The following is a 27,577-nucleotide window of genomic DNA, read 5'->3' as shown; positions in this document are numbered from 1 at the left end:
AGGGACACGAACAGTGAGTGATCCTTTCCACTACAGAGCTGGCCTTGCCCTGGCTCCTCAGCAGTGCTGGTGAGGGGCGCCTGGAAATTGAAGTCTTCTGCAGGTTCTTAGGTTGGTTTCCCCTTGAACTTTAGTTCTCTGTTTTTTCACTTTTCATTATTTGAAAGAGTCAACTAAATAAACTAAAGTTTCAGCCTCCATTTTCCTCCTTCATTGATCCGTAATACACAGATTGAATGGAATGGGTCTCATGTATCAAATAATGACCCCCAGGCCCCAAAGTCTTTTTACCCTGAAGTGTTTTCTGAACTTCATGTGATAAGATAAAAAAGAACCCTAGTACTACTATTTATACTTTATTTGGGATCATTGGATTCTGGGTATTTATAGACATTTGGGGATTTCTTCACAAAGTTTTGACAAGAATTTCAGAAAGGAAAGAGGGCAAAGCCTTTATGTAATTGATGGAGGATATTGAGGGAAAGGTGTGGATTGGAGACAGTGCTTTCCAGAGCTAGAGGGAATCATTAGAGTGAGCGAGGGAGACATTAAAAATGGGCATAGTGAAAGAGAATGGTGTAGGCAACAAGGTGGTTTTATTAAAAAGTCAGACACTCTGTGCAACATTTAAACTTTGGGAGAGTTAAGATATGCCCAAGTTAGTTCTTTGTTGCTTCTTTTTAGTAGTGTTCTGGTACTGAGGAAGAGACCATCTGATCCCTAGGGACACCTTTGCATGATGTAGTGACATAGGTCTATGCTTGTAGTGCATGCTTTAGGACATCCAAAAAATGTTTTAATAAGGACTGTGGTCTCTGGTTCAAAACACATTTTTTTCCTAAAGGAAAATTTTGTTTAGGGTATTTGGAGTTTTGTGGAGGGAGAGGTTAAAGGAACTACAATTATGCTAAGAAAATGGTACCTAATGGATTTTAAATCTTCATAACTTTATGATAAACAAAATTTAAAAAATGTTACTCTTGGTAAAAAGCATTAACTTTTTGGTGAGCAGATAGAGTTTCTAATGAAATGTTAGCATCTATCCTTAACATATATATATATTTAAAAAAAATCTCTAAACAAACACACCCACTTGCAGCTGAACCATTTTTACTTTGCCTTTCATCTCGTGGGTATGGGTAGGAAGTAGTGCATTCTATTACCCCAGACTGTGAAGGGTGGAAGCAGAGTTGCTGAGAATGTCTCTGGGAATTAGAGATGAAAAGGACCATATTCTTTTTGTTTTTTCTCATCCACATCAGGTAAATGAGATTCACTGTGGAATGCTGTTTGTTCCTCAAGGAAGAAAAGTGGACCCTCAATTCATGGCAGTATTATGAGAAGTGAAAAAATTAAGGAACAGAGACTGACAAAAATATTGCTATGATCAAAGAAATTTTTCTTTTTATTAAGCAAATCAATATGGAAGGCTCAGCATTATTACCTGAGTATTAAATACTTGCTAGTGAAGTTAGAGTGATTTATGATATAATATATTAGGAAAGAATTTCTAATGATATGCCAACAAATTAGTTTTCTTGTATTAAGGTGAAATGTTCTTGTTAGTATTATCAAATGACTCCCTATTTTATATTTTAACAGTATTGTTTTTTGAATTTGCGTTATTAACCATTATTTTTTTTCTATGTATAAATAATATATAATCTTCTTGTTGGAGGTGCTGATATTTAATGGCCTATCATTGTGTATGGTTCAAGAAGAATTCTGTTATTCATAGAGCAATTCTGAAGTTAGAGTTAACTTTCTGTTTTTTTCCTATTTATATGAACTAGCCTAACTAGTTCATATTCTGCAAATGTAGAACATTATCCTAAGGGAAAAAGAAATAATTATTTTTATTTTGCGTGCCAGAGTACTATTAAAAACAAGGGAAGATATGAATCTTAGATAATATTTTCTGCTTCTATATGATTTGTCTTTGGTTAGTAAATATCCACTGAATGATAGGGAATTCTCATTTGCTTTAAAATGTGTTTGTGTATCAGTGTCTTCTCCTTTGATTTTAACTTTAAAGGAAAGCCTTTTGTAAACAATTTTGTAAACAATTTTAATTTTCAATTTATAGTTTTACATGTTTTTCTTTTTTTTTAAAGGGGGAAGGGCAAAGGGAGGGAGGAGAAAGACTTTCAAGCAGGCTCCATGCCCATCACAGAAACTGACACAGGACTTGATCTCATGACTTGGAGTTCATGACTTGAGCTCAAATCAGGAATAGGACACTTTAACTGACTGAGACACGCAGGCGCTCCTATGTGGTTTTCCCCAGCACTTACAAAAAAGGAAACATCTCTTTACCATTATACTAACAGTATAGTCTCACCCAGACTGTTGCATTCACTTCTTTAAATCTTGTCTTTCTTGTGTGGGACCCTCTACAGCTGGTTCATTGTACTCTTGTCAGTGCGGTCTGTTTTAAAACAAATTTCTCTTGTGTCCCTTACTTACAAAGGTTAGTCCATGATCTTCGGCATGACACACAAAGCCAGGTATTACTGAGTATTGTATATCTCTCCAGATCTTCTCTTAGCATCCCTCTCTTGAACCTAATACTGCCATAAAACAAAGTTAATCCAATTTTGGTCACCCCTGTTTTTGTACTGTTTTCTTTGGTCTTCATTCTTCCTTCAGAACTTAGTTCAATATGTCCATTACAGAGAAGTTTTTCTTGATTGCCTACCTGAGTATAGTGCTTATTGATCATTTATTGTCCTATTGCTATACATGTGATGTATATTTTTCATATTATAATAATTTACTTACATATCTGTAGCCCCCTTTATGTCAGGCACTTTTTTTGTCCGTGTATTCTCAATATCTAGTATAGTACCAGTATTACAGGTTCTTCAATAAATGCTTATTGAATTGAATTCTTTATTGGTAACTAGATTGATTAAGCTCTGATATTACCTGCAAAGATATTATTAGCCCCAAGTATTTAATCCTAACCATCACAAATTTTTAATACAACCAAGTTTTTTTTTTTTTTAAATCATGTAGAAGAATGACTTTTTTCATTTTATAATTTCAATTATTTCAGCAGTTTTTATTCAAACCTTCCTTTGTGCCATGGATCTTGCTATATTCACATAGGCTACTGTGATTGAACAAATAAACACTAAGAGTCTTTTATAGATGGGGACTTAATGTAATTGTAATTGTAACAATTATTGGATTAAGGTCCTTTTTTCATGGCTTTCTCTTTTGTAAGGCCTGTCGGTGGCCTCTTGGTTTCAGATACTGCTCCTTAGCTCAAGTCTGTCCTTTTCAGAAGAGAAGGGGACTTGACAAATGGAAATTATCCTCAAGAGTCATCTTTGCCAAAGTGGTTTATGAGAGTGATAGGTGGAAAAAAAAAAAAGGATTTTTTTAAACTTCTCAGTTTATGTCTCAAATGGCACCTTTTTCATGACTGAAATATGAATACAGCTCTTCTGTGCTTATTAAAATAATAAACCATTGTTCTTTAAAAAGAAAAGCTTTCTTTAATTGTGGTAATTGTCTTATGGCCTTGGACATGAAGCACAAATTCATGTATGATGCCTCATCCAGAATTTTCTTAAGAGTAAATACAATTATTTCTTAAAGAAAAGTCTCTTTTCCTTTTTATTTTTCACATAGCAGCCTTGGCATCAGAGAATTCTGAGGTTGCTAGGAAGGAGATTTGGAAGGTAACATGCAGAGAATAGCTCAACCAGGTTGTGTTGACCCTTGAATCATGTGAGCAAGTGAGCAGAAATTAAAGAAATTTTATCAGAGAAAAACTGAAATTACCGGATTTAGGACCATTTACCTAATCTAGACCGTGTGCTTCTGATGCAGTCCCTGCCATTTCCTTGTCAATTACATAGGATGGAAAGAGAAAAGTTACAAATGGATTTCACTTTGAATAAGAAAAAGTCAATAGAAATGAAGCTTTGTGAAACAGACCCTTATGGGGAAAATAAAGGGAAGTAGGAGCAAGGAGAAGGGTATGTGAGTGTGTGTGTCTGTGTGTGTGTCTGTGTCCGTGTGTTTGCCAAAGGAGAGATTGTATACTTGTATATGGGCCTGCCGAGAGTCCCAAATTCCTCTCACCCCAACTGCCTACCTGGTCATTATTCCTCAGTAGAAGGAAGAATTAGCACCCTTCAGGGCTAAGGGGGCCAGTGTCTGTGTGCCCACTGCCCCAAACCAGGGCTTCTGCAGTCTGGGGCCAGCCCAATGCTTCTCTTCCTCCCATCTGGGATGCAAATGACTTCCTGCCCTTGAACTTTGAGAGAGTTGGCACTTGGGAGGAATTATCTCTTTGTGAAGTCCCACCTGCCTGGGCTCCAGCTAAAACAGATTATAAGCCAAACTGTCCTGGTGAGACCCTGTGAATTCTCACCACCCCCCCCCAAAAAAAAAGGAAAAGGAAAAGAAAGGGAAAAAAAAAAGAAATGAGGCTTTGTTTTGAGAGATTGGCTCAGAATGGGAGGGTGATCCTTGTATAGTGAATGTTAGAGGTTAAGCTGCACCTATGTGTACCTATAGGCTGTGGTCTAGATTAAATAAAAAGTGACCTGGGCTTAAATGATCCCTAGAGTCCTTTCCAGTTTTGAAGTCTAATAGTTGTACGACACTCTATAGGATGTAGTCTTTGAAGATGTCATTACAAATGTTATGCGATTGTAATGCCAGTGGTCAAGGGATTTCAAAGCCATCATGGGGGAATACCATTGATACCCCAGAGGTCCTGCCTTACCATGAAGGGTGTGCAAATATCCAAGCAGATGCTGTGAGGCCATCTGTCCTGAAATGCTAGAAGACATTCCTGTACTGGGTGGAGAATTGTACTCAATGGGCTTCAGGATCTTTTGCAACTCTTCACATTTTCAAATAACTTCACTTTTTAAGTAAATGAACATTCAGAACAAATGGAGCCTGGCATTTTCCTAAAAACGAACAAAGAAACAAAACTAAGGTGGACTTCTTGAGGGACGGGACATATGAAAGTTCCTTTTATGCAGTGAGTGAGCAGCACTTCATGCAGATGGACACTTGGCAGATACTCTTGATATTGTGTTTCTCCTTCTATATGGGATTGCTTTGAACTCTATCAGGAGTCAGGTTAGAAGGTCACTGCCTTGCCCTGCTTTAGCAGTATGTAGGCGGGCTTAAATATAGTCCTCGTCTTCAAATAGCTAGTTCTAGTAAAGAACTGAAGAAATGTAGGGGTTGTAGATGCTGAGGTAAGCTGGCTTAAGGATATTTATTACACAAAAGAGTTGCAAACTGAAACAGGCGGGTATCCTTGCTCTCCCAACAATTTCTTGCCTGTAAATGGCATCTCTGAAAGGATGTCCACATTCTTGGTGTGGGCTTGTAGAGTGGACAGCTGAGTCACAGCTGCTGAAATGAGGCTAGGCATCCTTCCTCTCTCCAAGAGAAGGAACAGGGACAATGGAGTGGAAGAGGCCAGTGCCAATTGCTTATTTAAAATTTGCTGCCTTGGGGTGCCTGGGTGCTCAGTGGGTTAAGCCTCTGCCTTCGGCTCAGGTCATGATCTTAGGGTCCTGGGATCAAGCCCCACATCAGGCTCCCTGCGCAGGGAGCCTGCTTCCCCTTCTCTCTCTGCCTGCCTTTCTGGCTACTTCTGATCTCTGTCTGTCAAATAGATAAATAAAAATCTTAAAAAAAAAAATTGCTGGCTTGAACCAAGAAGAAGCCATTACTTGACTATGTGGGAGGGTTTGGAGCATGAAATCTGCTTCTCCTGAGGGAGCTCTTGTGATTTGCCATAGTTTGTGCAAAAACATCTTGTGTTAATCCAGTATTTGTAGGCCGTGGTGATGGTATCTGGCCTGTGGTTTGTGACTGCTTGTCCAGTCTGCATTTTTGATTTGGTAATACCCGGTTTGCCTGTTGGCTTTCTCCTTGAGTTTGATGCTGCTCTTCCCTTTGAAGTGCTTCCTTTCATCCATTTGAAGGAAGTTCAGAAATGTCCACCTTCCTTGGATTTGGATCCTGGATTGGTGCCTTACCAGCAGTGTGACTTGAACAAATCACAGGTAAACTAAGCCTACCTTAGGTTCTTCATCTCTAAAATGGACGTACTAATCGGGACACCTTTTTAGGTTTTGGCGTGAGGGTAAGATGAATTAGGACTTCTCATGAAGTCCTCAGAGCAGGTCCCGGTACATGGTGGCCGCTTGGTCAGCATTAGCTGCTACAGCTGCTGTGGCTTCCTCCTGTGCTGTTACGACAGCACTTTCTCTTCCCACCTCCGACACTGCCACAGCTTTTATCACTTGTCCTGCCTGGTACCTCAAGAATACCCACCTGATCAGAAGTAGCACCGAAGATGAGTGGAGAGAGATACTAACCTACTGAAAAGGTCATGCTCCAGGTAGTAGGAGGAGCATTAATCAATTAATATCTGTTCAGTATCACCATTATTAATATTAGCTTAGAGATTCCTGTGGATTTAAATAATCATACAAAGGAGAACAAACTTAGCATTATTTAGACAATAGGAGTTTCTATTTAGAAGTCCCAGTAATATCAACTAGTAACATTTGCAATGAGAGCATTTGCAAAATGTTTGGGTATGCTAAATTAGGAAAAAAAAAAAAAGTGAGTGGCTTTCCTAAATATTGTCAATAAGCAGAAAATGTAATGTTGGAAAACCTAGTAAGAAATGCACATGAAAATGTTAGCACTGGTTATCTTTGGTCGGTGAGCATATATATATGATTTTTAAATTGAAAAAAATACTAATGTTTATCTAGTTTAATATGCTGTCAACTGTGTTAAATATTTTTGTATGTTAATAATAACTGTTGTTGCTATACTTTGTATTCTGGCCAGATATTTTCATTAATCCCCTTTGAGATTCATAAAGCCTGTCTGAATCTTGTTTGTGAATTCCAATTCATCTAAAGATTGCAATTGCAAAACTGCATACCAAATGATGCATATTGTAATTTGCTGTTACTTATATCACTTGAAGCTGTCCATATGTAAAGAATAGATCTGATCCTACAGTTGAGGTAAAACTGCTTTCAGTTTAGGAATGGAAACTTTAAAAATCTCCTTTTCCCTTTTCTGAATGAAAACACTTATTTGTATGTTCTGGTGTATAATGTGTGCAATAATGTTGACTGGTTTAGATCTGACTTTTCTCCATGGTAACATTGAGATTTGGAGAAGGTATGATATGCCTGGCACCCTGGATCCTTGGAGAGATTTACATTGTATCTTAAATGTTTAAGAAGAGGAGAGTGTTCATTTGATTTTCTTTTGGAGGCTGTGGTTGTTACTGTGAATATAAATTTAAGGCTGGGAAGAAAGTTTTACCACTAAAGGCTCAGCCAAGTTAGTGATTGGGCAGGAAGTCAACTCTCCTGCCTTCAATTACTTACCCTGCAGTTCCCTTCCCTTGTGACTTCTAGACCAGTGTTTTATAGTACTATAAAATTTTATTCTTTGACTCACACAATTCTCACTTCACCCTTGGAGATGTAATTAATGCCACTGAGTCAGATTTGATAGCCTTTCATTCATTGAGCTTTTGTTGTCTTAAAGAAATCACAGATACCCTCGTTCAAGGCTGTATTTTGTAGACATTGCTGCATCTTGGAGTGAGGCCACGTGACTGGTCACTAACTTTTAATGCCTTTTGATGTTTTGGTAGAAATAATTTTTCTTGAACATGTGACCCTGTTATTGCCAGTATTTCCACAGTAAAAAGAAGTCTTTTTTTCTGTTTTTACAAGATGCCTCAAATACATGAAAAACAAATCCTAATGTGAAACATAGCCAATTGCTTTTATGGATTATCAAGGGGAGGAGTGGAGGTGGACTGCAGAATCCTATAAATGGGTGATTCTCCTTTTGTAGGGGGGGTACTTGCTTGTACATCTGATCACAGCAGGAAGAAGCTTTCCAACCTCACACATTTCCTTTTGGATGTGGACAGTCCTCACCAGGCTGGAGGTTAAAATCCCTTGAGCAAGAATCCGAATGCCTCTTACTTATCTGAAATCCTGCTGTGTATGTATATACAGGCAGTTCTTAAAATTCTTAACTTCACACAATTCATGGTATCATGAGTGGTCTGCGAGTTATACCTGGATTATGGCTTTGCTATTTAGATTGAGTAGGTCACAAACTCCTCTCTTCTGTCCATTGAGGCCTTACCTCAGTGGTCTCTGATCCCTCACCTTCCAAACTCGAGCACTCTTTAATCTCTTAGTCTTTAGCCCAGCACTCTATTATCACCCATTCTGTTCCTTCCCCAAGAGATGCTTTCATTGCTCCAGATCTCTATCACCTATTTTTTCTAACCCAGGAGTCCTTCTTTCTATTATTGCCTATTCTATAGACTGTCTCCTGAAAGAATCTTAGTCAAATACAACTATCAGGAATGTCAGCTGATTGTTGCTCTCTACTATGATTTTCAAGCTCTGGTTCCTCTGGCCCTACTTTTTTGTGCATCATATTGATCTAAATAAAAGTTATGTTAACATCCCAATTATGGACTAAAAATAAACATGAACTTGAGAGATAAGAGGACTTAGGAAGGTACTTGAATTGGAGGATATTTTTCTGTTTCCCCTAATAAATGTATCATGTGATTTCTCTAGTTGATTTTTATTGTATTTCACAAATTGGAAATGCTGTTTCTAGGAATAGATTTTTATTTTAGCAGCTTACTCTGCTATTTATTTCATTAGTTTTACTAGATTATTAGAAAATTTTTGAATTAAATAAAGTTACGAGTAGTAGCTAGATAGTCCCAATCATGGTCCAAGCATTTCGTGTGGAAATATGTACATAAATGCATTTTTCTGACAAAGTTATAAACTTATCCTTTGCAGATAAAGTAACATCAGAAATGCTTTTGACATGTTTAGCTCTCTATTATACCCTAATCTGTTTTGCATTCTGGTTGTACTTTCAGATGAGGCCTGAAGTTGCTGAAGTGATAAGTGAAAAGGAGCTAAGTTATGCTATTAGATGTCAGGAAAATACTAGGAAGTTATACTCAAAGCCATTCTTTCAGATAATTTTATTTTTGGCTGACTTACAATGCTATTGCTGTAATCAATCTTATCTTGGATGGTTTATCATAAAATGTTACTTCTGGTAAGTGGTTTCCCTGTGTTTGTTTTTCCCAATGTGCTTAAATAGCCAGGTGAAAACTGGTAGCTGGGGAGGGATACTTTTACATCATCGATCTCCTATGACACCTTCTTCTTTCCATTTGTGCACTTGAGTCAACATTTCTTTGCCTAATATCTTAAGATATTTTAATTGACTCTGTCAACATTTGTCAGATAATTGCTGAATTCTATATTGCTTATTAAAGTTTGCTTGTTTTTATCTTAGCTAGTTGATAATGTTGAATATTTAGGTTCCCTGTGTAAAATAACTTTTATAATACCTTCCTAGTGTTCATTAGCTTGAAGTTTGGGATTTTATTTGCTAGCACTATTGCTGGAAGTGCCCTTCAGGCTTGGAGGTAGTCTTGTTGTCTTTGGGTATCATGAGAGCCCCATAAATAACTTGTCTTGGCTTTCAGGGGAGTTGGTAGTCCTGGGTTGTATTTGTAGGACTCACGACTGCACATATGTGAACATTTATGTAGGGTAAGTTTCTAGAAGTATAATTGCTGGTTTAGAAAGTAAGTGATTAACAACTTTGGTATATAAAACCAAAGTGCCTTTTGCCCTTCCTATTGTTACTCTATGTACTATCAATACTAGATATTATCAGCCCTTTGACATTTTGCAAATGCTATGGCCAAAAAATTGCTCATTTTATTGGAATTTGCCTTTACTCGAATTTGAATAGTAAGCATGACAGGCTTTGCTTAAGTTTATTGGGACATTAATTAGGGGTAATTTGTTTTTACTAATTATTTGCTAGGATGGCCTTGTCAGCTCCATGTTGTAATAATGCCTTTTATTTTGTCTGTTTTTAGAGAGTTGAAAATTCCAAAATAGAAGCTCTAGTTTGAGGTGAACAGTGAGACAGGAAGGCTGTCCTACTCTGCAGGGCAGATCCCAGACTTCACACCCTGTCCTCACGTGCTACCGCTTTTAATCTGTTATTCAAATCTTATTTGCCAGCTTCTCAACCCCTCATATTTGGAATTAGAAATTTCCAGGTTTTTATGTCTCCTTTTGAAGAAATGTGTTTGCCTTTAATCAGTAAACTGTACAGTTGGATAGATTTAAAGTCAGTCATTATGTTTTAGAGCAAGAACTGAAGGGAAAATTAAAATAAGAATGTTAAATAAATGGGATATAAAGCTTCAGCCAATCTAAACATGATGAGATAAGGCTATTGCAGATCTGTAGATATTATATCTACTGCTCTGATCTGCATGGAATTTGCAACAAAAGAAAGTTAACTTCTTATCTCTATTAAATTACTCTTCTATGCTCAGACTTCTTTTCTGCACTGAAGCACTTTTTAATATTTTTGAGTTTCATTTGAAATTCTAATATAGGCAGAGTCAACATCTTTAAAATATTTTTGTTATATAAGAGTGGTTAGATTGTGGTAGTTTATATTTTAGGAGTTCTACTGGGGAGTAGCACGAGTTTCTGACATACAGCTGAGTCTGTTACCATACATCTGCTTTATCTTTTCACAATAGCCCATGAATGATGGGATATTGTTGTAAGCTCATCTTCCCTCTTCTAATTCTCCAAATTATTGGCCATATTACTCTAAAAATTTCATGTAAGTGTAAAACAAGAATAGAGCTTTCACCTACATGTTTTGCTAACTAAAATTCTAACTTAATGATACCTTAGATGTGTATAGCATTTAGCTTTAATGCCACAGGATATTGTGGAGAGATTTTTCAAATTAATTGGCACAGCATTCTTATGTAGTAGGTGGAAGTAGAGATGGGAAAGTAAAGCCAAATTGGGTGTTTTTTTAGTTGGTATAGAGATGAGAAAATGAAGATATAGGCAGGTCTGAATCTTGATGAGGCCCTGTATAAAACCTTACTCAATATTTTCCCAATTAAGACTCTCTCTATTGGGCCACCTGGGTGGCTCAGTCGGTTAAATGTCTGCCTGCAGCTCAGGTCATGATCCTAGGGTCCTGGAATCAAGACTCACCATTGGGCCTCTTGCTCAGTAAGGGGTCTGCTTCTTCCTCTCCCATCTTAAATGAATTGATGAGATCTTTAAAAAAAAAAAAAAAAAGACATTCTCTGTTAGGTCAGAATGGCCATTGACTTGACTTAACATGTCACTTAAATATCCGTGAGTAGCAGTGTTTTTTGCTACTTGGGAAATCTTTATTTTTCGTGGCAATTCCTCTGACTGGTAACTGCGGGCACTCAGCTGAGAAAGGAACCTTGAGAAGAGGAAGCTATTTTGACTCAGGCTGCTGCACTGGTTTGGTCAGAAGTTGATAAAAGACTGTAGTAAAAGTTGTACCAAAAGTTGTAGTAAAAGAATTTTGGTTAAAGCCTGGAATGCTTACTTTATGAGGAACAGGACAGAAATTCCTGACAATATGGTTTCTGGCATCACTCAATATTAATGGAATGATTTACTTGTGGTTTGTAGGAGTGGCTTGTTTGCTGTGGACCTGGCAAGATGCCAAACACTGTATAAATGATGCTTAGAATGAGAGGAAGTGGTTAACGCAGCCAGTATCAGCAGTGTATATACAGACTGAAATAACGATATCCAACTTTCTTTATCTAAATAAAGATAATGGCAGAAAGAAACACAATTTTTCTTTTAAGAACGTGTTTTAGAAACTATGGAAAACTTGAGGTGCCTGGGTGGCTCGGTCAGGTAAGCATCTGACACTTGATTTTGGCTCAGGTCATGATTTCAGAGTCCTGAGATCCAGCTCTTTATAGGGCGCATGCTCAGTGCGAGTCTGCTTCTTCCCGTTGCTGTACTCGTTCCCCACTCAAACAGATCAATAAAAACTATGGAAACCCAAACATTGACCTGTATGCCTGATATATTACACCAAGTCTAGAATCATTTTGATAAGAAAGGGGCTTCATGTTAATGAATTTTTATTTTTTTTACTTTGGGATGCATTTTAATTATTTCCCTAAATTAGTTGATTATCGTTTCCTTGAAGTGTATTTCACAGTCTTACAAAACGGAATTGTTGACCTTCTTAAAATGTGCTTGGCTGTATTAAAGATTCCTTTGCCAGTCTGATGTAAATCTTTAAATTCAGAGCCTCAAAGCAGATCTTTACCCTTCCTCTAGGAGGGTGGGTTGTGGAATTTCGTTTTACATGACTTCAGCATTTCACAGAACTCCCTTCATAAATGAAAAATGGTCTGTTTCCCATCATGCTTGAGCTGAGTCAGGAGTAAGGGCTGAAGTAAGCCAGGAAGTAGAACCCACCAGCAATCCCTTCATGAGAAACAAAACAAAACAAAGAAATGTTTAAGTGTGAGCTTGGATGGTTTTCCAATTTTACTGAAATGTAAATATGGCTTCCATTGGGAATTTTATTTTTCAGTACATTTACTCTCCATTACTTTGTTCAATGGGTTTGTCTAGATTGTGTATCTAACGCTAAGCAAAAAAGATGAGATTTTACTGGGATCGATACAAGGATAAAAAGTAGGAAGAGATATTTGTGTAAATACACTAATGATCTTGGGTAAAACACCTGGCTTTTAAAAGTAGGATTAACGTTAAGGCTCCTGTAAAAATTTCCAGAACAAATTGCTTTTACTTTATTTTAATGTTTTCAAAGACAGAAAAGCTTCTTATTTACACCTGTTTTGGGGGAGATGAGGTGAGAAGCAAAGGCTGTTAAGCAAGGAGGATAGGACAGTGTCGTGAGCATACGAATTCTCAGCCCGAAGTGACCCTGTTTCAATGAAATTCTTTGCCAAAGTAACTGGTTAATCAGCTAGGCTTTTACAGCTCTATCCAATAAAGACCCTTTCCTGTCGGTGGCTTCGAGAGACGTCGATATGGGATGTGGTTTGAAGTTCCCTATGTTTTATGTTCAAATGATGGAGTACTATCATAACGTCATATGGGTGGGATAGGTAATGTGCTCTGTGTTGAGTAACACCAGGGGATTTGACCAGCGGAAGGAGCTGTACTGGGTGATTCAGAAAATACCTAATCTCCCCTGATTTTGAGGAGCCATTTAATGTGGGGAGGTTAAGAGTAAAGAACCCACAGTGCCCGGGTTCAGATCTTGGCTCTGATAGTTTCTTGATTTGTGACTGAGCAATTTTAATTTTTTTCTACTATGAGGTGCCTTTCATTAATACATTCCTCTTATATTTGAATGAACCTCTTTTCACGCGTGATATCATTTCTATGGCTGTTTGGCACGTAATCATCCATTAGCTCCATAATGAAGTTGGATGGTCACATATTGCCAGGCTGCACATGTCTGTGAGAGGCTTATTTTTGGACTTCATCTTGAGCCCTGGAAATTAGGTATGGAAACTTGGACTGCTCACACCTATCTTCTGGGTCCCCTCCCATAGTGGACAGGTATTCACATGTATTTGAGACAAAGGATTGGTAGTCTTTTTTTTTTTTTTTTTCCATATCTGTCTACTCCCCTGATTCATACAACTACTCTTCATTTTATTTCATTTATAGAAAGAGCACTGGATTAGTGATCCATAGAATGAGATAATGAATGATTGAAAGAGTGTGATTGTTCACACATACTATGCATATAAATATTTGCATGTCTATATGCATGTAGAAACTGAATCATGATATAAAATATATTTATTTCCCTTTGTATCTTAAAAGTTTGGAACCCAGACTAGAGGACTTTGAGAGTTTCTTTGGCATTTCCATATTCTCACTTTCTGACTTGAATCTCTGCCCAGCCATATAATCTGATTTGGTTTCAGATGTAATTCTGTCATTCAAACTCAATCAGTTCAGTTCCTGGCTGTGGACCACTGCTGCTTGTCTTGATATATGGGGAAAAAAATTCAGTCCTGTAGAGGTGATGCAGAAATGAAAGACCCTTGGTTCTAAGCTTTTAACCAGACTATATATTACATATAATTTTCAAGAATACTTTGGGCACCTGGGTGGCTCAGTTGGTTAAGCATCTGCCTTCGGCTCAGGTCCTGATCCCAGGGTCACAGGATCAAGCCCCACACTAGGCTCCTGGCTCAGTGAGGAGCTTACTTCTCCCTTTCCTCCTGCATGTGCTCTCTTTGTCCCTATCTCTGTCTCTCTCTTTCAGATAAATAAATAAATATCAAAATAGAAAAAAAAAAAAAAAGAAGCAGCAGCTTATGATCAAATGGTCTAAACCAGGGGTTGCTGAACTATGACACAGAAGCCAAATCCATTTTGCCACCCATTTTTGTAAATAGAATTATAATTTGAATACCACCATATCCATTTGGTGGGTATTCTCAGTGGCTGCTTTCTTGCTTCAGTGACATACAGTTGTGACAGAAATGGTATGGCCTGGGTGTGCCTGAGTGGTCCAGTTGGTTAAGCATCTGGCTTTGGCTCAGGTCATGATCTTGGGGCCCTGGGATCCAGCATCACTGTGGGCTCCCTGCTGAGTGGGGAGTCTGCTTCTTCCTCTCCCTTTACCCCTCCCCCTGTTTATGCTATCTCTGTCTCAAATAAATTAAGAAAAATCTCTCTCTCTCTCTCTCTTTTAAGATCTTATTTATTTGTTTGACAGAAAGAGAGATCACAAGTAGGCAGAGAGGTGGGCAGAGGGGGAAGGGGAAGCAGGCTCCTTGCTGAGCAGAGAGCCTGATGCGGAGCTGGATCCCAAGACCCTGAGACCATGATCTGAGTGTAAAACAGAGGCTTAACTCACTGAACCACCCAGGTGCCTCAAGTTAATAAAATCTTTAAAAAGAAAAAGAAAACAAAAAAGAAATGGTAAGGCCTGCAAAACTGAAAATATTTATTAACTTGTTTTTTACAGATAATATTTGCTGACCCCTGATCTAAAGGAAGGTATTTCCTAAGTGAAAGCATATCTGATGATGGTAATATGGTAATACTGCCTTTACGGAAATGCTTTCAACTTTTTGAGTAAATTATATGGAAATTGTAAGTTTCTCGTTTAGGCTTTAGTACTTAGATATGTGCATAGGTTTGCATCTGTACAGCATATATAGATAATAAACTGTCAAGAATGAGACATGAGAAAAGAAGGCTACTGTTAACAGAAAACTTGCTGAGTGTTAGGGACTTTACATGCATTATCGTTAATACTCACACAATTAACTGTACTGTAGCTATTATTGTCTTGATTATACTGGAATGGAGATTAAAGCTCATAGAAGTAAAATAGCAAAGCTATGTATGTGTTGAACCTTCACTTCTTGCTGTGTCTCAAAACTGTCTCTCTCCTACCACCGAAGTGGTGTGTGTGTCAGTTCCTTGAAATTCCTCAAGTTTTTTTTTTTCCTTTTTAAAGATTTTATTTATTTTTATGACATAGAGACAGCACAAGCAAGGGTAGCAGCAGAGGGAGAGGGTGAAGCAGACTCCCTGCTGAGCAGGGAGCTCGATGTAGGGCTTGATCCCAGGATCCTGAGACCATTGCTTGAGCAACTGATTGAGCCACCCAGGCACCCTGAAATTCCTTAAGTTTTATCCATTGAAATTTAGGAGATTTTAATATTGCCTCTGCAAAGATGGAGGGCAGTGAATTTGGGTTTATTATTCTATTCTGGCTAATTCAGTCTTATTAAAGGGAGATTACTCAGTCAGATTTGCTTTGAATCACAGACAGTTGGAATAGAAGTCTTACAAGCTAAGTAGTTTTGGATTATATATATTAAACATATATTCTTGGCTAGAAATGGAACTTTAGGGATGAACAATTAGATAATTTAGGGGTGTGTTTGAAATGAGCTCTTCTCTGATCATTAAGAATCATTTGCATCTATCAATAAATGATGGGTTTGGATTTCCACAAATGTGTTTCAAGTTCTTTTCCTTTATGAAGGAACTAGGCTCAAATAATATTTTCACATACTAATTAGTTACTAGCAGGGTAAAAGACTTTTCTTTTTTCTTTCTTTCTTTCTTTTTTTTTTTTTTTAGTCTGAAGTGATTATCTTTTAAGCAACTCTTTTACATGAATTTTCTAATTTTTCTTCAGTAGATCCTCTTTAGTATTGAATCAGAGCAATGTATTATGACAAGTGACTCATATTTATGCTCTCAAAGGTATTTGTACTTTGCATCTATTTGGATTTTTTTTCTTACTTGAACTTCAGTACTTAAATCGAGAAAAAAAATGTTGCTTATTTTTAGAGCAGATGTAAACTACCTAAACATTGCTCATGGCATTGTTAATTTTTATTTTGTAACTTCAGTAGTCCCAGAATTGTAAGAAAAACAACAAAAAAGCCATTAAGATAACCCAGTAGATTTCAGAAGAAATAAGAACTTTATATAAAAGCATTAATTTTTACCCTTTTTCCAATAATCTTTTTTTCTGGGAATAGACTGTATTGACTCAGATTATACGTAGAATTAACATTTAAGATATTTAGTAATAAATTCCTTTTCTGTTCTTCTGAATTTTTTTTGTGAAGTGTATTGGCCTCTTTGTAATGAATTTTGGGGATTATATCAGTAAACTTATATTATGGTTTCTTATTAGCATAGATAAAGATGATCTATTTAAAGTTAGTTTAATTCAGTATTCCATGTGTCCTAATGTAACATGTGTCAATCTTTCTTTTTGTTCTTAATGGAAGAAGGATCATTACAGAGTTGATGATCACTTACATGAGCGAATTTGCATTACAGCTTAATTCACAATTGGAAAAGATTGTGTCCATTTTTGAAGACCATTAACAGCTGTGCTAAGGATATTGTGTTTGCCAACATATTTTGTCCAAGAGTTTCTCTTTTTAAAACCTTGTTATTCTAAACTATTTAAGAAAATAAAAAGAAAAATAATCTGTGTCTTAAACTAAATGAAGTTTGTTCTTTATATATAGTAAAGAACCATGAAAGAAAATTTCATATGTTTCTTGCTATTCTATTTAGTCAGGAAATTAAGACTGGACGCAAGTGCTCTGGAGGGGGAGAATGTGAAATATCCTAGTACAATCTCTTTTATTTATTTATTTATTTATTTATTTTTAAAGATTTATTTGTGTGAGAGAGAATGAGGGAGCAAGAGAGGGAGCCCAGGCACAGGTCAGTGGGAGGAGGGGCAGAGGAATTGGGATGGAAAGTCCTCAAGCCGACTCCCCACTGGGCAAGAAGCCTGGGGGCAGGATTTAATCATGGGACCCTGATAGTATGACCTAAGTCCAAATCAGGAGTTGGTTAACGGACCCTGAGCCATCCCAGAGCCCCTAGTACAGTATCTTTAAAAAGAACGCCCTTTACGAAATGCTCAGAGCTGTCTGGGGCTCTATTGACTTTTTATTTTTCTCTATTTAAATTTTATTTTTTAAATTTAATTTACTTATTTTTAATTTTTTGAAATTATTTTTCTCCAATTTAACTTTGTTCTAAATTAACCCCATCACTAGTTTTTACTGAAAAGTTTGACATCAGAGAAGACTGAGTTTAGTATTCTTTCTTTCATCAAGTCTGTCACCATCTGTTTAAATAAAGAGTCAAGAGTTTAAATGCTGAATGAATGTTTAGGCAACATCGTTTTGGGGTTGGGATACTGATGTTTCTTTCTTTCTTTCTTTCCTTCTTTCTTTCTTTCTTTTTTTTTTTTTTTAAAGATTTTATTTATTTATTTGACAGACAGAGATCACAAGTAGGCAGAGAGGCAGTCAGAGAGAGAGGAGGAGAGGAGGAAGCAGGCTCCCTGCTGAGCAGAGAGCTGGATGTGAGGCTGGGTCCCAGGACCCTGGCATCATGACCTGAGCCGAAGGCAGAGGTTTTAACCCACTGAGCCACCCAGGCGCCCCAGATACTGATGTTTCTTAGTACCAGTCCTTTCAGTGAGCATTTTAGGAATGGAAAGAAATTCAGGCAAATCCAAATTAGCTTGATTTTTATCTTTAGGTGAACAATTTGCAAAGCCCCATTAAGGATTGAGATAGAGGAAGCTGACCATTGCAGCTGTAGTTAGATGTTTGATTGGTAGGGAGGAATTAGCAATCTGTGAAATGGCTCTTCAGAAGTGATTTTCCTCCAAGGGTCAAGGAATTTGGGATTGTGGTTTCTCTGACATGATTTGCAGATACTCATTTTGGTCTTACTGGTGGCAAATACAACTGAAATGTAGGCTGCTTCCTTGATTTTTCATCCCCTCTACCTAAAAGTTCTTTAATATCTTGCCTCTTTTTGTTGTGCTGTCTAGCTCAGAGAAATGTTAAGTTCATTAGCTATGTTTTTATGAATTAGAATCTTGCTAAGATGCTTCTCCTTTAAGTAGATTTTAATGCTGTGTCTGAAGGTGTGTTGAACTCAGAAACATGTGTAGAGAAGACAATGTAGTAGAAGACTGTGTTATAAGACTTTCTAGTGAGCCTTAAATGGTAAACAGGGCTTGTATATAATGGGATTACCTCAGGGTGTATTTTCTTGTGTTATCTGTTACGTGTTATCTGCTGTAAGGTTGAGCCAAACATTCTACTTCCATTTTCCTCCATTTCTCTTTAAGCTCTGCGTGACAATTAGAGTTGTTACTACTATTATTGTTGTTGCTGTTATTTTTAGCATGGCTTGAATTTTTTCCTACTCCTGGATAAAATCCTCTGATGTCTTCAGTACAACTACAGATTAAAATCTAAGCATTTTATATCTAAAATCTTTCATATTTAGTTGTATTTCTGACTGTCCCCTACATACTTTTCTTCATTTTCATAATACAGAAATTTTTGAGGATATTTGAAATCCCCAAAGTCCCATGTTTCTTTAGAGTTGCATGCCTTTGCTTTTGCTTTTTCTTTAATTTTGGTCCCATTGCCATTCTGGCCCAGCTTTATCTTTACTGGTCTTAATAGGCCTAAGGACATGCAGCTTTCTCTAACCCTCCCTGGTGTAGGTAGCGAGTTCATTTGTGTTCTCTTTGACTTTGGTCATACTGTCATTTTCCTTTGTAACACATTGTGTGTATGTGTGTGTTTGCGCGCGCAGGTGCATGTGTCTATGCTGTGCCACTATGCATTCATCAGGCCAGGAGCAGGTTTTTTTTGTTTTGTTTTGTTTTTTGTTTTTTAAATTTCCTGTCATCTAGTTCAGTATACGGTGTAAGTATTTACCCTTGAAATATAAAATACAAAAAGATTTTAAAAAATGTTTTATGGGAGATTTATTGATATGCCCTATGTGCTGCAAACAGATATATGATACATCTCAGATTAGAATTTATTGTAAGCTGCAGTAGTAAAAATCATCTTTTTGAAAATTTTCTTATCAATCAAGTCAAGTGGACTAATAACTATTTCCAAAACTCTTGACTGATAGGGCAGTGATGTGCAACAACAAATAGTAAGGGTTGACCCACTTCTTTTGTACAGATACTTCCAGTGATTCTTACTAGTCAGAATCCTGGAGTCTAAAATTAACCATGGCTATGAAGGGCAGCAATTAAGGTCATTTGTCTTCCAAATGAGCCAATGTAGGTTCCATCTGTAATTCAAATTTATATACAGAGGCCACTCACACTATTATAAAGGGCAGTGGGGGCCCTGAAGGCTTATGTTACAAAGCAGTAAGTCATTTTGGGCTTATGATAGCAAATTATATCTTGAGAAAAACTTTTCCCTTGCTATGTGAAGATGCATTTCCTAGCAACCTTTTCCATTGATTAATTTTAAATTAAGATGTACATCATTTTCCATGAAAGCATTTATAAGAGGCTATTTTAGGATATTTAAAAGACATTATTAAGTTTTCAAGCTACTGAAGTTTGATTATTTTAAAGGATTGATGTAGTCATAGGAATGATTCAAGGATGCCCACATACATGGTCTGCTTTCAAAAATGGTTATTAAGGCTGTAATGTCATCTGAACATATCTGATCTTGCCTTCTTGGCTTATCTCCGTCTTTAGTGAGGAAAGTGATTTTTTTTTATATATAAGCTGCAAACTTTTCTTTAAAAAAAAAAAAAAAAAAGGTTCCTTGTTCATGGAGAAGAATTTATAGGCCAGAAGTTTAACACTCTGTAGTCTGCTGTTTGGTCAGAGAATTCACTGAATTTCTTCACAGAGATCCCCATGGAAACTAAACAAATAAGTTACTTGAAAGGAGACAGGTTATTGGTTTTTCTCATTAAACCCACTGCTGAATTTTCATTAGTTCTAATCCATTTTCTTTCAAGATTAGACATACAGGCCAGTTCTTATTTTCATGAAATGAATAAACTAAGTATGTTGAGTTTTGTGTGCCTGTATATGTACGCTGAGAAGCAAAAGTAATCATTTTACTTCTGCCATAAAATTACCCCTGAGGGGGGGGGCAGGAAAAATGATTGATATAAAAGGAAAGGCTACCTCCATTTATTTTTTTGAAAAAAGGTTATTAAATAAAGTGGTAATGGTGAGAGTAATTACAGACTAAATCTGATCAGTTTTACGTTTTAGTTTTTTCCCTCCTTTTAAGTCGTAAGTGTATATGAAAGTAATCTAAATAAGGTATGGAAGAATGAATGTATCACTGACCTCAAACACTTATAGATGCTTTAAAGCTTTATTTGTTTCATTTGCTATTTCAAATGTTCTTTCAAAGTGTTCTTTTCAAGCAAGGAGTTTGGTAAGATTTAAATATTAACTTCACCTTTTTGAACTTGCATCATGAAAAAAGACAATTTTTACTTTTCCCCTTCTCTGCACCAAAGTCGTTAAAATCTATTTAGATTTCAGGTGGTTTGCGTATTTCAGGAAAGCTTCGCTATACAAGTATCTTTTACTATTTTTAGTCTTTCAAAATCTGTGCCTTAGCCTTCCTTCTGAAGCTCAAACTGGTTTCTTATTCAAACAGAAACTACTGATACAAATTCATTTTGTGTGAAAATTTAATGGGAATAGTCAAAAACAGGAGTACCAATTATTATTGAGTGCCATTTTACATATTCAAAATAATCTTTCCTTCTCCAGCACATTCTCAATTTTTAGCAAATCTGTAAAGAATATAACAATAATTTTTCTCTTCTCTTAGGTGGCTGTACTTTTGATGATGGTCTAGGGGCCTGTGATTACCACCAGGATCTATATGATGACTTCGAATGGGTACATGTTAGTGCCCAAGAACCTCATTATCTGCCACCTGAGATGCCTCAAGGTGAGAATCATTCTGTTTACCCAGTATTGAGGGAATGGCTTTGGAATATGTATCATTTTCGTACTTTTGGTGTAACACAGTCATTTGTTATAGTAAACTACTAATGGGCAAGCTACTTGACCACACCTATGAACCTTATTTTTGTCTTTGCCTTTCCTGCAATAACTTTTCTATAATCCTGTATTCTTCAAGAATGCTCATTATGTTTTTGTTATATCTGACTGGAAAAATATATGTATTTGTGGTTCTTGTTTTTTTTTTTTTTTTTAAGATTTTTATTTATGTATTTGAGACAGAAAGATACAGAGAGAACATGAGCAGGAGGAGCAGGTGTCCCAAAGAGCCAGGAGCCTGATGCTGAGCTTGATCCCCAGACCCCGAGATCATGACATGAGCTTCAGAAGGCAGAAGCCCAGCTGGATAAGCCACCCACGCACCCCTGTTTTTTTTTTTTTTTTTCCCCTATTTAATAAAAAGGCAAAATGTAAACAAAACCAAGAAAAAAACACATAAAAGCATAGCAAACAGAATTCTTTTAAAATAACCTAAAATGGAAGATCAATTTGCTTAATACCTATTCAGTTAAATGACATGTGTTTAGTACAATCAGACTGAAAGGAAGGGTTTATAGTCCATGATGGGGAGAAGCCTTATCTCATTGTCGCTCTGCTTGCAAGCATACAAGTGGCTCTGAGGAGAGGGAGCCAGGACACAAAATTGTCAAATGGAGGAAGAGGTCTTTTCTGGGTAGATTTTAGATAAATAGGGCTGTTCCCTATTCATTTTCTATCTAGACTTTGATATATCCTTTGATTTCTGGTTTTGTGAAATAATGCATCTTATTGGTTAAGCCAGTCTGAGTTGTGTTTTCTCTTACTTGTGAAAAACACATTAATGTACAGTAGCCATCTAGACATATTATTTTATAATGCATCATTTATTAGTACTATCAGACTAATATTTGTGCCTTCAGTTCTACATATTAATTTGGGGTTAATTCCAAACTCTGTATGTATATGTTTAGCAATAATTTATTAAATTGTAAAAATTAAAAATGTCAACAGGAATACTAAAATATAATATTACAAAGCATGAACTATTTTCCTTCTAATATTTAGAAATAAATACAGATTATACCTATACATTATATATAATCATGTATATATAATAATATACAACATAATATTTAACAACATAATATATTAATATGCCATGTAGTAATATATAATCATTATGCAATTATTATACATAATCATATATATATTTGATAAGCTGATTACCTGTTGCTGATAATTTAAGTTTTAACACATGTTTTCATTACTTTTATTATGATCTTTTTAAATTTAATTTTATTTTTTCAGTGTTCCAAGATTCATTGTTTATGCACCACACTCAGTGTTATTATGATCTTTTAAAAATACTTTATAATTAATTTTCTACAAATTCAGAAAGACATTCCTATAGTGAGTGAACTTTAGAAATGACAATTTTAGAGGCACGGTGGCTCAGTAGGTTAAACCTCTGCCTACATCTCAGGTCATGATCTCAGGGTCCTGGGATTGAGCCCCACATTGGGGTCTCTGCTGAGCAGGGAGTCTGTTTCCCCCTCTCTCTCTCTGCCTGCTTCTCTGCCTACTTGTGATCTCTGTCTGTTGAATAAATAAATAAAATCTATAAAAAAAAAAGAAATGACAATTTTAGACTGGCCACTGGAGATGAAAATGTCAATTCAAGTGAACCAAGGAAGATAGTTTTATCAATAGCATTTCTGAATTTACTAAGTAATCTGATGTATAGAGCCAAAAAGCTTAAAACATCAGCAATAAATGACAGTACACCACAAGTGCACAAAGTAAACAAAACTGTACCTAAATATTACATTTCCCAATTATGGCTCCAGAAAAGAATATAGTAACTATATTCTTTGACAGGTTTTTATTGGTCCCCCCTCTAATGTGTATTTTGAGAGTAAGGTGAATTAAATCTGCTTTCTGTTTTAAATTGTCACCTTCCATGGCTGAGTAGGCAAATGGTTATCTCAGAAGCTGAACTGAGCCATAATTTTCTTGTCAGAGGAATAAATTGGTATTAGGTGGCTGACATCCTTTGCTTCTTATGTATGTCTCCTGGGTTGCCAGCAGACCCATTTAGTTTTGTGCATAGGTGTGTATTTATCTTTCAAAGGTATAGAATTTTATTTTCTTCATACATTTTAAATGAACAAACTCCTATAATATTTCACCTGAGTTTTCTCTGTGGTATATTTAGAATTTTTTTTTAAATATAAAATTAAAAGGGGTGGGCTGGGATGCACACATTTTGACTGTTTATCATCAGAGAATAATCAGAAAGATGTTGATTTATGGAAATGTTACCATTGTTAATTACCATTGAAGATGGATAATGAATAGCTGAAGAGATACTGCTCAGATGACCTTGTTGGCTCACCTTTGATGAACAGCTTAATCGCCAGTTAGAGTACAGGATGATACGCACAGAAAATGAAAGTGTTTGAAATTCAGCCACATCTTCCAATTAATAGGACATTAAGTAATTAATCATGCAGAGGAGGGAAAAGGTCATGGCTACTTTACTTTGCCAAATGTGACTTCTATTTGGTCTTTAGGGAGAGTGAAAGAAAGCACCCATGTGTATCTTTTATTGCTCTCTTTTTACAATAGATACCATTTTTTCCCCACTTTCCTTCTGAAATTTCTTTACAATGCTTCTGATATTTTTTTAAAAACACTGTTCATAACAGAAGTTAAAACAAAAAGGAGACATTTATATTTATCCTGTTAAAATTTTATGAAGGGTCCATTTATTTTCACATAAGTAGTCAGGCATGTTTACTTGTTTCATTTATTAAACAAACAAACAAACAAAAACTCTCAAACCTTTGGCAACCCTTAAGTAAGAAGTCTAGGTCTCAGATGTAAACTTGTTATTGATGTATTGAGCTCTCTAGACAGCACTTGGACATTGTTAATTGCCTTCTATTTATTGACCTTTTTGGACTGGAAACGTAGAAGGGAAGAAGACAGATTGGGTGGACAAAATAGACTAGAATAATAGAAGAATAAAGATGGTAGGAAACAAGAAAAAGGAAAGAAGAGAATTCTTTCTTAAAGACATTTTGCTATCAATAATTGTTTAAAATATTCTTCAGCAGTCCCTAGCCCCAACACTCCCTTTGTCAGGTGACAATGATGATGACTGAAAGGCCTGCTAAGTGCATTAAAAATAGAATGCAAAAGAATTAATTTAGGCCATTTAGTATTAGGGTAATGGCCAAAAATCATAGGAAAATATGAGCACCTCCTCAACTCAGTCACCAAGGATATGTGAACTATATTCACAATGAGAAACTACTACACACTCGGTAGGAAGATGAAAATCAGAATTTCAGGTTTTGTAAGAATACAGAGCAAGTGAAACTCTCATATACTATTGGTCAGAGTATAAATCTGTGCAAGCATTTTGTACAACCTAATGGCCTAGTAAATCCATTCTTGGGTATAAGCCCCGTAGAATTGAGTACACATGTTCTCCAAATGACATGTGCAGGAATGCACTAGTGTTCATAACATGCTCAAACTGAAAGCAATGCAAGGTTATCGCTTAACAGTGCAGTGGATGAATATGCATTTATGGTGGTGCATTCATCTTAGGGAATATTACACAGCAATTACAGAAATGAACTGTTGCCATTTTTGATATGAATGAATGTCACAAACATCACATTGAGGGAAAGAAAGCGGACATAGAAGAGTATGTACCCTATTTCATTTATATAAATTTCAAAGACAGGTTAAACTATTGATGATGTTAGAAGTCAGGGTATTATTTACTTGCAGGAGGGGGTGGCAGGGGTGAGGGATTATTAGTGCTTGGCATTTGGCATGGTGGGCCTTCTGTTTGGGCAATAAATACTGTATTTCTTGTCTGGATGGTGTTTTCATGGGTATGCCCAAACTGAAAAATCATTGAGCTGTATATTTATGACCTCAGGACTTTTCTCTATATATCTTATTTATTAATAAAAAGTGGCAGAAAATAAAGCAAAATAAAGCCAGTGCTTACAGGGATGCCATGGCAAAACCAAACTAATAATTAAAAATGTTATAGATTAAAATAAAAGATGTATCATAGGACATCTCAAATGGACTCAAACTCTTTTCCATCGTTCTGGATCTGCACCCCAACATTCAAGGAAAATGTGGTCTCTGAGCATCTCTGAGCCTTTGTATGCTCTTTTCCCTCTGATTAGACAGTTCTCTGCCCACTTATCAGCTCATCAAATTATTACCCATCCTTACTGTGTCTATTCAAGTTGCATCTGTGTTGGAAAGATTTTTCTGATTGGCTTAGAACTCATATTTTTTTCTGTCCTCATATCTGAATGTTTTCTACTGCATTTTGTACATATTTCAGTTGTAGCTGTTACAGTATCATCTTTGTGTATGTCATTCTTTCCTCTAAACTATAAGTTCTTTGTGAACATAAACTGTATTTTTTTCGATTTCCCAAGATACTATTTCATTTTATTTAAGCAAAACTGTCAACTTATATAATGTTTTTTAAAATACTTTGGTCGAGGATTAAACAAAATTTTTCTTTCACTTGCTAAAAATTTAACTGAATAAAACAAATGCCCTAGTTCTGGGACATTATATTCAGTTCAAATTTTAATGTGATTAGAAGATCATCATATAATTATTAATATATGGCTTTTGCCTTTGTAAATGATTTTACCTATTTATTTCAAATATAATTTTAAATGTTATTAATACTACCAAGAAGGAGCTCCCTTTAGGTTTTCTCTCTCTCTCCTTTGTCTTTTCCATGTCAAATTCATCTCAATCTTTTATTCCATGGAAGCCTGGAATGAGAATGAGAGATGTTACATAGAAGTAGAAATTATTCTTTGATCTCAAATACATCTGTGTCTGTGACCTTCTTTGTCAGATATTCTCTTATGCTTATGACCTCATGAAGCAAACTCATTTGACCATTTTGCTATATGTTCTGCCTAGATCTGAGATTGGGGATCATAATTGACATCTCAATACATTTATCATCTACTATAATTATAACTGCTTTTTTTTTTTAAACACCTTTTTGTAAAATGACTAATTGAATTTTAGTTTAGAGTCTCTAGAGTACCCCTTTGGTAGTATTTAAAATTATGACTATGTTGTATCTCACCTTCAGTCTGGTACTTTTCACTAATAATAATGTAAATCAGTATACACACTTCCTTCCATAAAATGCATACATGCTATGTAGACATTAAGAAAGAAGACTCTCTGTCATTAAATTAATCTGAAGACTGAAGTAGGAAACTATTCCTCCTTTGTTATAAAACCTAGTGAGGTGTCATTCATTAGTTTAAGAACCTATTAAATCTTAATTCTGCCCCCTTGTCAAGCCCCCAAACTAAAATATAGAGAACAAGTTACACAGAGAAGGATAAGGAATGAACAATGCTGTTAAGAAATGTATTTTTAGGGGTACCTGGGTGGCTCAGTGGGTTAAAACCTCTGCCTTTGGCTTAGGTCATGATCCCAGGGTCCTGGGATCGAACCCTGCATTGGGCTCTCTGCTCGGCAGGGAACCTGCTTCCCTTACTCTCTCTCTGCCTGCCTCTCTGCCTATTTGTGATCTCTGTCTGTCAAATAAATAAATAAAATCTTAAAAAAAAAAAGGAATTATATTAATTTATTACATTTAGAACTATGTATCCCCACCCCCGCCCCGCCTTTCTTAATCTCAGAGTTCAAACATGAATTATTAGCCGGGTTGTTAAATAAAGGTTGCCTTCTTCAAATATTTATTTGGAGAGACTGAATGTGTTTGTGTATTTAGTAGGGAGTGTGCACGGGTCACATGATTGTGTTGCCTGGCTTTCTTCTGATAGTGTGATGTTTAAAAGTCAAATAAAACATTGAGTTCCAAAATTTGATTCATATGATGACATTTTATAGGTTATACAATTCCAGCTAAGTTTTCTATGCTAAGATGATAATGTCTTAGTTTTATAAGAGAAGACTTATATAATTTGCTAAACAGTGTTATTATGTATGCTGTGATTCATATTTTTATACATCTCTAGAGAAATTTCCAGGGAGTTTTTGCATTGACTTATCATTTCTAACCTATAAGTCTATCTCTGGGAACCTTAATCACTTATAAAAATGAGTGGATCACCTGCCTAATCTTTTCATCACTCTATTATAAACAATTGATAGTAAGACACAGGTTTCTACCTGTGTCATAGCTGCCAAAATCTTACACATCTGAATGAACAGAATTATTTGACAGCAGATTTACCAAAGTCAAAGGATG

General features: G+C 36.1%; 1 protein-coding gene across 5 annotated transcripts in view; it reads left to right on the top strand.

Annotated features, from left to right (window-relative positions):
• The window catches only part of PTPRK (protein tyrosine phosphatase receptor type K), a 554,520-nt gene that overhangs the window by 103,457 nt on the left and 423,486 nt on the right, over positions 1–27,577 (top strand). For all 5 annotated transcript variants that reach the window (XM_059400696.1, XM_059400693.1, XM_059400695.1 and 2 more), the window contains exon 2: positions 21,107–21,229. In XM_059400696.1, the coding sequence (XP_059256679.1) occupies positions 21,107–21,229 (123 nt within the window). The remainder of the gene's footprint in view (positions 1–21,106; positions 21,230–27,577) is intronic.

This window comes from Mustela nigripes, chromosome 5 (assembly GCF_022355385.1).
Source record: "Mustela nigripes isolate SB6536 chromosome 5, MUSNIG.SB6536, whole genome shotgun sequence".
In the NCBI taxonomy this organism is placed as follows: Eukaryota; Metazoa; Chordata; class Mammalia; order Carnivora; family Mustelidae; genus Mustela; species Mustela nigripes.
This window is presented reverse-complemented; position numbering and strand designations above follow the sequence as displayed.